Here is a 13,012-nt window from a genome sequence, read left to right as displayed (position 1 = left end):
CTCTTCTTTCACCACAGTGCATCACCTCCCCAGCTGTGCCAGCAGGACAGGTCTGAGAATGACCTAGCCTTACAAAAATCTATTTATCATTTTTCCCTGAGGAGGGATACAGGTTTCTTACACAGGATTTCATAGAATCACAGAATCATAGAATACCAAGTTGGAAGAAATCACAAGGATCACCTGGTGCAACGTTTCTTGGCAAAAGCACGGTCTAGACAACTTGTCCCAGCATCCTGTCCAAATGACTCTTACAAGTGTCCAATGTTGCGGAATCCACCACTTCCCTGGGGAGATTATTCCGACGGCTGTTTCCTCAGGCACTCCATGTGTGCTGGGCCCAGCGTATCCTCTGGAGGGTTTCTCAGAGGTGAGTGTACAGGTGCTGAGCACCTGCCTCATCCTGCCATCTCTACCAGGACAGGTGGCTGAGAAGGAAACCTCTCCCCCACTCCCATCCCAGCAGAGCCTCACCTGGGTCAGCGGTCCAGGTGTCAGACACATCACACCTCAGCTTGGGGAGTTTGCTGGGTCTGTTTTGGCACCATGAGGAAAGCAAGCACATGGCAGTGTGGGGCAGGGAAGGGAGCACAGGCTTAAACAACACAAGGAGCGTTTGCAATTGAATTAGCAGCAGGGTAACTGGGCTCCCCAGCAGGCAGCAAGGAGCTGCAGTGCCACTGGGCTCCCTTAGCTGGGGTCAGGATAGGAACAGTTCGGCTGAGTCCCTCTCTTGAGACAATCTCACGTTACAGGCAACACTCCTGCACCTTATTTAAGCACCAGTGATAGCGCTTTGCCCTGATGATTTGTCTGGTTTAAAAATTGGATCTCTTTTCAATACTGCAAAATTTAAGTCTTAATTGCAGCTTAGAATTTCCCTGGAATGGTCTTGGATTTTTAAATCTAATTTTACAGCATGTTTAACAGAATTTGTGCTGTCACTTAATTGCCTAATGAATGATTTTTAATGCCTAATTTTTCCCATGTTCCTCTACACACACAAGCAAAAAAAAATCTTCTTCATTGCTCCCTTTGGGTTCATAAGAGAAACTCTTTTTGAGCACCATTTCCCTCTGAAAATCAATGAAATTTAGTTTGGACCCAGAAAGCATAAAATAAGTATGACAGACAAATAGCCAACTTTAAGTGCGCAGATGTCAGCTGCGTCCAATCTCTCAAACTGACTCTGTCAGTTGTGCTAGAATTATTAGTATTTTATTATGTCTCTGATTTTTCCACTGTTGGTAGGAAGCAGAAAGGAAAAAAAAATAGACATTATAATAGAAATTATGAAATGAGTTTATGAGTACAGAACATTAGAATGCAGGCTATACTGAAAAATCTGGTCACAGAATCAGTTGAAAAGGTTCATATCACTCTGCCTAACGCAGGAAGAGCTACTGGTTCTACTGGTAATAGGCAGTATTTACTTAACAGAGAACTCATTTTAATTCTTGGTTCAAGGTGATAAAACGACAGCAGGGAAGAATCATTGTACTTGCCACAAGGTATAACCAGTGTTATTCTACTTAAAAAGGAAGAAATAACACAAAGTTTACGGGACAGCAAGTATGCTTTGAAATGGATGATAAGTTTATTAAGGAGCTGGGCTCATTGGTTGTCTTTTAGTGATCACCTGTAGGACACAGGAACATGGGGAAAATGCTAAAATCATGTAAATATTACAAAATATTAGTAAAATTCAGCACATGTATTGAATAATTTACCAACACAGTGGAACAGGCAAGGTCATAATGGATTCTTTTTCAGTTTTCTCAGTCAGGTAGCTCTCTCGAGTCACACATCAGGGATGTATTTTACTCAGAACACCACACCCCTTGCTCCATCTATCCACCTAATTATTATCTTCTTGTGTAGATATATTTCCCAAGAGAAGAGACATAAAAAATCAGTGTAAATTTTGTGTTACACAGCCCCATGTAAGAACTTTTGGAAAGAGGAACAAGAGAGGAACAGAGTTTCTCTGTCATTCTCACTGGACATGGACATGGACATGGACCTGGTAGAGTTTACCATCCTGCAATCTCTTCAGGATCTTATGTCTAAGTGACTCTACGTGCCCTGAAATTTCTCTTCATAAGAAGCCACTTCCCTGGTCAGCATTAATAGTTAATTTTCTTCATGCAGTCAGAAACTTTTCTTTTTCGTAGCTAGCACAGTCATTGTTAGAATTTAGTTTGAGAGCAAGAGATAACACCCCAGAATAGAGTTAATGTTTTTAATTGCTCTGGTCTGAGAGCCAAGGACATTCTGAGTGCTCTGGCCACAGTTGGGGGGCGGGGGCGTAGATGGGGCAGACCTTTACTGACTTCCAGACTGATCAATAACAATATTCCATCCCACTAGCATCATGCATCATATTTAAGGAGCATCATATTTAAGGAGAGTCGGGATCCTGGGGTCTCTCTCGAATTCCCTTTGCTCTTGGAGACCTGTTCAGGGGAGTTCTGTTCAGGACTTTCTTTAGTTCAGCGTTTTTGCCATCCTGCCATTTCACAGAGGCCTCTGGGCCTTTCTGTCTTCTTCCTCTTTTCTTTCTCTGGGATCGGCTGCTGGGACCAGGTGCTGCTTCCTTGGACTGGCTGCTTGGTGTGCACAGAGTTCATGAGGAATGGCGTCAAATGTATTTTAATTTATATTCTATTTCTATTTCTATTTTTAATATGTATTTATTAGTAGCATATTAGTATTTTGTTATTTTATTCAGCTGTGTTTATCTCAATCTAAGTTTCTCCCTTCCCTTTTAATTCTCTCCCCTATTTGGGGGGTGAGAGTGTGGGGACTGAGCGAGCGGCTGTCGTGGTTATCTTGCTAGCTTGGGGTAAACCACAACCACATCTCTGCATCTATTTCTGTAATACAGGTGTTACCAAGAAAATTCTTCTGACAGCTGTAATAGTCTATTCAGTTTTCTAGTCCCTGAAGTTAATCCCCTCAGACTTTTTCATAATGTAAGCACAGCCATTCTAAGGGTTTATGTTCTGGGTTTACAGTTTAACTTTTCAGTGACAAATGATAGAGGTAACTCATTGCATGCATAGGGATAGTATTCGCAGTTTATTTCCAGATGAAATAAATCTTCACTCAAGTAGCAGGTGTTTATGCAGCGGTAAACAAAATAATGAAACCCTACCTGTATTAATGCTGCTGCTCAGGGTCCTTGGTTTTAGATCCAGGATCATTCTATAGTCCTTTTGGGTCAGAGAGGCTTTCTTGTTGGTCTGGGTTAGCATAATTCTTACTCTCTCCCACCTTAACTCCTTGGGAAGTTAAACATCATATCTTTGAATTATTCAGTTTCTTTCTCGTCTTAAAGAGAGAGTTACAATCTTGTTTGTCTTTGCACACTAGGTGGAAATTACATTAACTGAGTCCCCAGCAACCTGCAAGATAGGAGAAACTGGCTCTTGGTCCTCACCTGTTTATCCCAGAGAGCTTCCACCAGGCTTAGCGAAGCTTCTCAGCTGACTCTGCTCCTGGTCTGCCAGGAATGCACTGTACCCTCAGCAACTACAACCTTGCTGCTATTGCAGTAGTCCATCACTCAGCTGCTTAATATCTGCAAGAATCTATTATGTGGTTGGAGATGAATTCCACAAATTATTTCAACTCACTGACACTTTCATCCCAGTTCAAGTCTGAAAAAATATTGCAGACCAGGAGGTCTTAAATTGTCTGCAGGACTGTGTAAGCTGGATCATTACCAACTCTTAATCAGAAAGGAAAAATGAATTCTTGACTTATGTCACAATATACGCCCTCTTAGGAGAGGAATTTTCCAATGTTAGAAGGTTTTACTTTACAGTCTTGAATTCTTTACATACAGGATTTATTTAAATGGACTGTGAAATAGCTTATTTAACACTAAGCTTTCTAGTCTGAAACCCAATTTTATTAACCAATTTTTAAAATATTTTTGAGTAAACGCCCTAGAATTCAGCATAGTTTCGCTACTTTTGCTTTGATGTTGAAATGCCCAGTCTCATAGCTTGGCATACTACTGTTGCATTTATACGTTCCTTACAGCATCCTCTGTTTCAGGATCATATAGAGTTAAAATAATTTTATACTTCCTTTCGCATCATAGTGAACTGTGAAGACACTCCTACTAAAAATGCAGCCTTATTTCTCATTTTATTGATATTATGAAATGCCACAGTCCAGTCTATGCAATGCAGCAAAGTATTGTTATACTACTAACACAAAAATGGTATTACTCTAAGAGCAAGACAGGGGGAGCAAGTTAACTACAAAAAAGAAATTATTTAATACGTGAAAGTAACAATAATGAGAATAATAGAGGGTCAAAATTAAATGCTATTTAAATACAAATCAGAGCTAAAAGGATTATTTAAGTGTCCATTCTTTATGCAAAGGGAATTTTAAGGTGTATTATTCTGAGGCTGGCAGTCTTTCATAACCCTGAAGTTGTTTCATGATTTAAGTGCACTTTTGGCAAGAATTGGGCCCAATTTCAGCAAAGCACATAACATATCTTTAATTCTATCTTGAGTCAGCAAAGCATTTAAGCACCTGCTTAAGCTTTGTTGAATCCAGACTATCACATACACTATGTGAAATACTAGAGAGAGTGCAGAGGAGGGTGATGAAGCTGATGATGGGCCTGGAGCACAAGTTTTACGAGGAGCGGTTGAGAGAACTGGGGCTGTTTAGCCTGGAGAAAAGGAGGCTGAGGGGAGACCTTATTGCTGTCTACAACTACCTGAAAGGAGGTTGCAGCATGGAGGGTGTTGGTCTCATCTCCCAAGTAGAAAGTAATAGGACAAGAGGATATGGCCTCAAGTTGTGTCAGGGGAGGTTTAGATTGGATATTAGGAAAAAATTCTTCTTGGAAAGGGTTGTCAGGCGTTGGAACAGACTGCCCAGGGAAGTGGAGGGTAAATCCCTGGAAGGGTTTAAAAGGCGTTTAGACGAGGTTCTTACAGACATGGTTTAGTGCTAGAGTTAGGTTATGGTTGGACTCGGTGATCCTGAGGGTCTTTTCCAACTGAAACCATTCTATGATTCTATGATTCTATATATATATGATTCCCTTCCCAGGCAATAGTCTTTTGGAAGCGGTACCACCTTTGTTTGCTATAAAGGGGATAAATGAGTATCATCTTGATTGTTGAGACCATTATGAAAATGGTACTGGATTTTCACGGGAGCAGTGGTATGGACTAAATTTTTTTATACTGTATATGGTTATATAACATCTACCATTTACGATGTTCTTGAATATGGCAGTGCTATGTTTTAGAGAGAGACCAAGTAGAAACACAGTATGCCTCACTATGATATTTCTTAAATATGAATTTTCTCACATCATCATACAGGTCTACATCAACTACAGATCTGAAAGTGTCTGTATTAAGAAGTTGCAGTCTGGTGTCATAAGTACAAAACAAGTAATTACCAACAGTATCTGTTTAGTCTGCAGAGCGCCACAAATAACCTGATGAGTTTTTCTCTTCTGTAACAGCTGCTTGGAGTACTCAAGCTTGGAGATTTACATATTTCAGAAATAGTGGTTGCTGGGCTTATTTTATGTATACAGTGGGCTCCTCTCAGCATTTTATTGACTGTCTGAGCTGCGCACTTCTCCTAGAATCTTCTGTCAATGTCCTCCATCATGATGCTGCCTCTGCAAACATCTTCTGCAGAAGTTGCTTGTCCTGGTTAAGGCAGTCAAGGAAGCCTTTCAAAGTATTTAACCACACAATCCTTTCATTTGTGTTCTGAGAGCAAGTATACCAAATCTTTTGCTCAATTTCTCATTCTACCCGACTCGGTCTACCCAACATCAGGACCCAGCTCCCAGTCAGGCATTATAGTTAGAGCTCCTGTTCTAAGTTCATTAAGTTTGAATTACATTTATTCCTTTCAGATCTCATTGCAGCAGTTTCTAGGATCTATTGGTTTTGCTGCTGAATTAGCTAATTTAATTTGCACACCATGTTTGCCTAATAACAGGCAAAATCTAGAACTGGTATACCCTTCAAAGTTTTCTTTCTTTTCTGAAATGTCTGTTCCAGACTCATATTCTCAATGGGTTACAGAGATTGAAGCAGAAGTCCTTCCCTTGTCAAAAGAAGGTGGAGTATGAGCTACTTCAAGCATGAGCAAGTAGTAATGGCTGAGTACCATGCAAGATATGACCACTCTCAGTTGGTATGCTCATGTCCTAAATCAGTTACAAAGTAATATGCCTCATTCTACTGCACAGACACTATTAAGAAAACTGAATTACTTTCACCTTGCTGTGGTGTATGAGCATGTGTACAACTGCTACACCTGATCTCATGCTCAGTAATTTGTAGAAATAACTCCCTAGAGGTGCTCCTGGTTCGAACAGGTGTGGTTCTATGCAGGATTTTTCTGAATCCAATAGAGTGTCCTTCTGCTCACTGAGGATTGACTGGAAATACTTGCATCTGAACATCTTAGTCATCTTAGTTCTCAAAAGACTAAAGTACTCCTCAGATCCCTATTTTAAAAGAAATACAGGTGAAGTTTTTTCACAGGTAAATATCTACTAGCAAATACTTGTTCTCTGCATTAAAAAAGCACAAGATATTTATAAATTACTTTTTTTACCACCGGAGCCTTAAATAGAAATCCTAAGACTAGTGAAGTTAATTTGTTCTTGAAACAAATTAGTGCTAACAATAGGCATTAAGAATGGACTTTTTCACAAGGGCTCTGTTCATAACATGTAAGGATTTTGGAGTCTTTTTCAAGGGTGGTGCATCAGTTTTGAACACAGGCAGTGCCCTGTTCGGAATTGTAGGATTAACCTACTTTTATTTTTAAGGATTCTAAATCAAAAGTATATTTATTCCAATGGCAAATTAGAAATGTGTGGTCTATAAATACACTCATGCTGGGTATTGGTTCTGCTCCTTCTGATGGGAAACCAGAAGACCCAGACCTTCTCCTTGTCATGTGGCAAAAGTGATGTAAGTGTTGTTTTCCTAAGAGTGATCAAATATACTCTACATTTACATAAGCATGTGCTTCAAGAGTGTTAACTTGAGCAACTGATTTATTTGCATGTGATTTGAGTCCTTGGGGAGTATTTTTCCTCTGACTGAGAGGAGCTTTGCAAGCCTGGTAAGACAGACATAAAAAATCTGCATTCTTTCCATTTCCCCCTTATGGTGGTTCCTTTTCTCTTGATTACTCTGACTTTTGCAGAAACTAACAGAGCATTTTGGGCTCTGGAGAGGAAAAGGTACCTACCTGTTTTCTGAGAGATAGCTTTGTCTTTAGGCTTCATTACAATTGTACTGGAGCCTTGTGAAAAGAAGGTGCTCGCTTTCCCTCAGAGTTAATACAACCTGATATTCTAAAAAGAGATGATAGACTTCCTGCCTACTCGAGTATGGGAGGACAGATCTCATCAACTTCAAAGAAGGATCTGAAATCTAAGAATAAATCCACCTTATAAAATGCACATCCTAGGAACTGTGCTCAATGTATTTTGATCACCTTTTTTCCTTTTTTTTTTTTCCATCTACCTTGCTAGTGAGTAAGAAAAGATGTATTAGACTTGAATGAAGGTTTCTAGCAATCTTTATATAAGTATGTCCACAAAACATAGAACATCAGATACTATTACGTTATTTTAATGTCAAGACCTTTTTTTGTTGCTGTGTACACCTCCTGAGGAAAAGGCAGAGCCTGTTGACTCTTTTAAAAGGTAAAGAGGGATTTACCAAAGTATGACCAGTTTAACCTCTTCCCCATAACGACTTTGATAACAAAACTGATATATGGTCATCTGTGAGGATTTTGAAAACACGAGTGTCTAACTTGCCTTTGGTGAAGATTGGCCACATCCACCCAAAATTAGGGTCCTTGGCCAATTTGATGGTGTCTATCCTAACATTATCTGCCTCTCTGAGCATCAGTCATCTATCTAAAATTATGCAGAAGCTGTATTAAACAAGAAATGGGCTGTACTAAAATGAAGCTAAGGTGACTAGTGAAAGCATTTATTTATTTATTTATTTGCTTTGTTAAACAAAATCACTGAAGAGGACAGTATAACCTTCATCCTCTGCATAAAAATCCTTAAATCATTTTGGTGACTTCTGCCTTATTCAGTTATCCTGAGACATTTCTCAGTGCTGAGACTTCTATCCTCAGTTTTAATGTCATTGTTTTCTGCCTGTGAAGAAAAGCTACAGACCCAACCGATAGAACTAAAAGCATTTACATTTCATCCAGGCCTCTTTTATTTTCATTGAGGAGTGTTTTCACCAAATATTTCCCAACATGGTAGCAGATTTCTAATACAAAGATACAGAGACCTGTCACCTGCTTTCCTTTTCTTCATAAAATTCCTTCAGAAAAACTATTTATTACTCTACTCAAAACATGTTAATTTATAGAGGAACTGGTATATGTGTGGCATGATCTCACCAAGTAAGGGTTTTCCTTCATGTGTTGTTATTCCAGAAAGAAATGTATTAGTTCAGTTCACTATCTTTTTAAATCAAAGCATATGATGGCAGTGAGCTTTTCTACATTGATCCAGTAAGTAGGATCACAGTCAAAGAGAGCAGAACAAGTACTTCTTGGGAGCAGAGCTGGAGAAATCTAGTTTGATGCAGAACTTTCTCATGTGCATTATCTCAGTTCTAACAATGTGACTGAGCTCATATTGCAACCTTTCCCTTCTGCAGAAGGGACTAAAGCGATCTTTTCTGTATGTAGCTGCTTACATTCACGATATTCTTAATGAAAGGATGTCTTGGGGAGTCCCACCACTCTATCTCATTTGGTTTTAATTAACCAACATGATATGAAAGTCTGAGAAGAAAAATAACAGGCATAGAGCCTATAAAACCAAGAATACAAGACTGTAAGACCAGGCTAACTTCCTGCTCTCTCAGGATTTAAGTATTCAAGACAATGCATGGAGTATGACAATGGTATTCTTCACTGAAATACTTGTGGCAAAATGTAAACAACAGCACTGAAAGCAGCATTTTTATGCAGCTACTGAGTACAAACAGAACGGTGTTGGTTATTTAACATGTGCATACCACAGAATAGCAAACCCAGGTGAAATCCCATGTATTTAAACTTTTCCCAATCTGTGTGATTCCATATACAATTTTTATTTATGTGAATGTTTTTTGGACATGAATGCTTTATCTGAATTAGGATACACACACACACAAATATGTACATACACAGCTATACATATTAAGGTGGGATATCAATTGTTCTCTCCTGGTGGATGGCAGAAGGTCACAGTTTGTGACTCATCATCTTGATAGTAAAGGTTAAAGTGCACCACTGCAATTTGCCAGCCCAGATGCTTTTCAGCTCTATTTGTGCTTTAGGGAAGAGTGTGGCTTAGGGAAGACATGCAGATGCAAATTCAGGTTCTCGTCTGTTTCCCACATGCTCCAGGGGTGTCTAGGAGTGTGTCACCAATAATGAAACAAAAAAGACATTTATATGGTTTTATGGGCATGTTATACATAACTTTGTCAATTTTCATAAAAAAGAAAAAACATTTTTTAAAGCATCAGAGCTTATAAAGATGGTGAAATGCCAAACTAAATCAAATCTCAAGTCCATGCAGGGTAGAAAAATAAAAAATTATCAGAAAAACTTTCATGAATAAAAAAACCCCAAAACAGTACAGTCTCATATACACACAAAAATGGTTAAATATAACAAGAATGACAAATGTCATGGGAAATGCCTAATGTATTTACAGTTGGCAATATCCTTTCATGTGTCATACTAACTACTTGTTAGTTAAAAAAAAAAAAAAAAGAAAAGGAAAAGATCGAGGTCTGAACTTCCGTGAATTTTATGGCTCATGTAATGAAAGGTTTCAGTTCATTCCATTAAAATACCAGAGCAGGAATCACCTGAAATTTCGTACCATGTCAGACTTCCGCAGAAATTCTTGATATGAAATTCTTGATATGAAATTCTTGTATTCATTATTTAATTTTTCTCATGGGAAAAGACTTATTTCATATGCTTATGGAAGTAAAACTGTTATAAAAGGAGCTCTATAGAACTTTCTTAATGTTTGCATTTTTGAAAAACAGGAAAAAAACTAAATAAATGGAAAATTTTATACCTTGGAAAAACACTTGCTGAGTATTGCTAATGTCATACTGTTGCCTGATCTCATGAAAGGTGACATATCTTAGAATGAGAGGGAAAAATAACTGCCTCAGAACCACTGAAGTCATAATTATGTTTCCTTCAGTTTCCAGGAAGTTGTCCTGAGCAACAGCAAAACAGAAAACCCCATGAAACCAATCAAAATTCTCGTTTCACAGAATGAGTCCTAAAATATCTGTATGAAATTGGATACTCTCAAGAGCACTTGGGCTACACAAAACTGAAGCTGCAGCTGTTGTTATGATTAAGCTCGTTGAGTCAGCCAAACTATTGAGTCCCAAACTTCTGTCCTCTCACTTTTTTGCTATATTTCTCCTCCTTGACCTTGGTTGCCACCTTAGGTATGATGTCATCAAGAAAATACAATATTTATTGAGTCAATAAACTATTTAATGCCAATTCACTCTCTAGTATCATCACTTTTCCATATTGCTGGGAAAATCATATCCCTGGCTCATTTCTTTGACCACACCAATCTGCTTTATGACCATTCCCATTGAATCTCACCTCTTGTGTACAATGTGACTATAAGGAACTTATGATATTTTAAATATGTATGTTATATAATAAATACATTAAAATGTGCTTTATATACTTACATTAAAGCTACGTCCCTGATTTCAGTCAACTAGTCTTGATGCTTTTAAGTATACATTTTGGCTGAAAGATATTGCATATTAAATTGTGATCCGATTCAATCAACATTTTTGATAAAAACCAGAAAAATAAAAATCCTCTTTTTTAAGATCTCAGAACAAAATTTTATTTTAGAAACTACATATTTCATTAATATATTTATAAGCTGGATTCTCAGATAGATTTAAACACTCAGACAAAAATGAATATTTCATTTTAGATAGAACTATATCCATTGCTCGATACAAACTTACTGGGAGTGGGAGTAGAGAACTATGTTAAATTTTGTTTAAAACTTACCAATTGTGGGGGTTTTTTAATACTTCAGATCAGCCTGCCCTCTCTAATATCAAATGTTTTCATAGCTGTATGGAGTGTACCTCTTTTATATGTCCACTGTGTGTTTAGTATTAATATAGTTTATGGATTAATATTTAATGTGAATACTACTCATATTAATGTCATTGATCAGCATATTTAATTTTCTGTTGGCAGTTCTTGTTCCTTTTTGCTTATTCCATTCAAGGATAGCTCAAATGTAAGGATAGGCTTGCTTTTAGTGAGGGTACAACATTCAGAGTCACTTTAAACATGGAACTTTATATCTTGATTCTAGAGTGGAATCAATTTAAATATTATTATTCCTCAACTGTATAGCACAGAATTAATACAAATAAATCCTATAATAAACATGGAGAAAATATAATCAGATATCAGTAAGCAACAAGCAGATATTTTAATAGAAACTGTTTTTATCTTGTAATCAGTCAGCTCAGATACTCTCAAATTTAGGTTATGTTCCTATGCGGATCCAAACCTGTACTGCAGAGCCTTTCCATATGCTGTTTAAAAGCATCTGTAAACATCATCTGTTGACAGAAAAAGCTTGTCTATTTTTTTGCTACTGTGAATGCCAGTCCTGGCTGGTAGATCACATTCAGTTTTGGAGACACACATTCAGTCTCTCTCTCCCTTCCCTCTGGTAGGCTGCCTACTCCTTCTCTGAGGGGCTTTTGAAGCACCTTCTGGCAAGGTGGAAAGAGCTGATACAAAAACTATCATTAAAAATTGATACATCCCACTCATGGCTTTCTAGAGTGTATGGAGTTTAGGTGGATGAAGCTTTTCAGGTTCCAGACCCTGTTTTGGTGACTACCTCCTGTGAGCTATGTCCCCTGTGTGTCCTGCTCCCTGCCCTCATGGTGTATATGTCTGTAAAAAAGGACAGGACCCCCTCCCTTTCCTTCTCCCATGGCTGTGGAGTGGCAGCAGCTGGACCAGATGCTCTGCTTATTCTCCTGTCTCTCCAGTGAAGAAAGGCAAGGACCATACCACAGGTGTCCTGAGGCACATACAGCTGGTTCACATGCCCCCATTTAGACCACCCTGAAGTAAAACTGCAGATTTTCTAACCTACACTAGGTTAGATGTTTAACCTAACTAGAGTTTCCTTTTAACACCTTATTATAGCAGTTACATCTTTTAGTGTCCATTATTAACAGCTAATCTGATCCTGTAAGCACAGTGTGAAAACCACAGAAGAGACTGATGACAACTATGAAGGTTCTATTTGATGTGCAGGAAAGTCGGAAGGGCTCACATGAACTTGGAGTCCAAAGGAATGTGTCGCATCCAACCACTGCTAGCAACATGAAAATTATTGTCTAGGGCAACTACAGAAATATCAGAACAAGAGGAAAATATATTTTATTTTATTTTTTCTTTTTCAGAATCACAGAAGAAAGAAAAAATAATGGAAACTGGTGAATATTCTCCCCTCTTTATCTTACTTTTCAAGTATCCTACTGTTTTAAATTAATTCATGTCAGAAGTCAAGATTTGATTTTGTTTGCCTGTTTTTTACAGCCAAAACATCAAAGAAAGAAGCAAAAGTACATGGTAAGACCTGTGAAATACAATAAGTTTTAGAGTCCCATTTATCTGGTTTGATTTTAAGCTGAGACAGGATTAGGTAAAGAGACAAAAAAAAAAGTGAAGCCAGAGATAAAGATTTGCTGGTTTAATCAGTTACTTGAGCAAATAAATGGCTGTGGAGCAGACATGCAGCCATTTCGTCTCATGGAACTGAGATCTGCTCAAGTGTTGTTGAGAAGAACAGTGAGGGTGATAATTTTTTATTTCAGCTTTTTAAATGCTTATCTTTTCAAGGAAAGGGATCTGCTTGGAG

The 13,012-nt window shown here is 38.1% G+C and overlaps 1 protein-coding gene across 20 annotated transcripts in view; it reads left to right on the top strand.

Annotated features, from left to right (window-relative positions):
* The window catches only part of TRDN (triadin), a 233,463-nt gene that overhangs the window by 139,009 nt on the left and 81,442 nt on the right, over positions 1-13,012 (top strand). For all 20 annotated transcript variants that reach the window (XR_010606058.1, XR_010606057.1, XR_010606059.1 and 17 more), the window contains 2 exons: positions 12,555-12,587; positions 12,691-12,723. Coding sequence is in view for 17 of the 20 variants with exons in the window: in XM_065633048.1 (XP_065489120.1) it covers positions 12,555-12,587; positions 12,691-12,723 (66 nt within the window). In the remaining 3 variants the exon portion in view is untranslated. The remainder of the gene's footprint in view (positions 1-12,554; positions 12,588-12,690; positions 12,724-13,012) is intronic.

Source organism: Caloenas nicobarica, chromosome 3 (genome assembly GCF_036013445.1).
Source record: "Caloenas nicobarica isolate bCalNic1 chromosome 3, bCalNic1.hap1, whole genome shotgun sequence".
NCBI classification, from domain to species: domain Eukaryota; kingdom Metazoa; phylum Chordata; class Aves; order Columbiformes; family Columbidae; genus Caloenas; species Caloenas nicobarica.
This window is presented reverse-complemented; position numbering and strand designations above follow the sequence as displayed.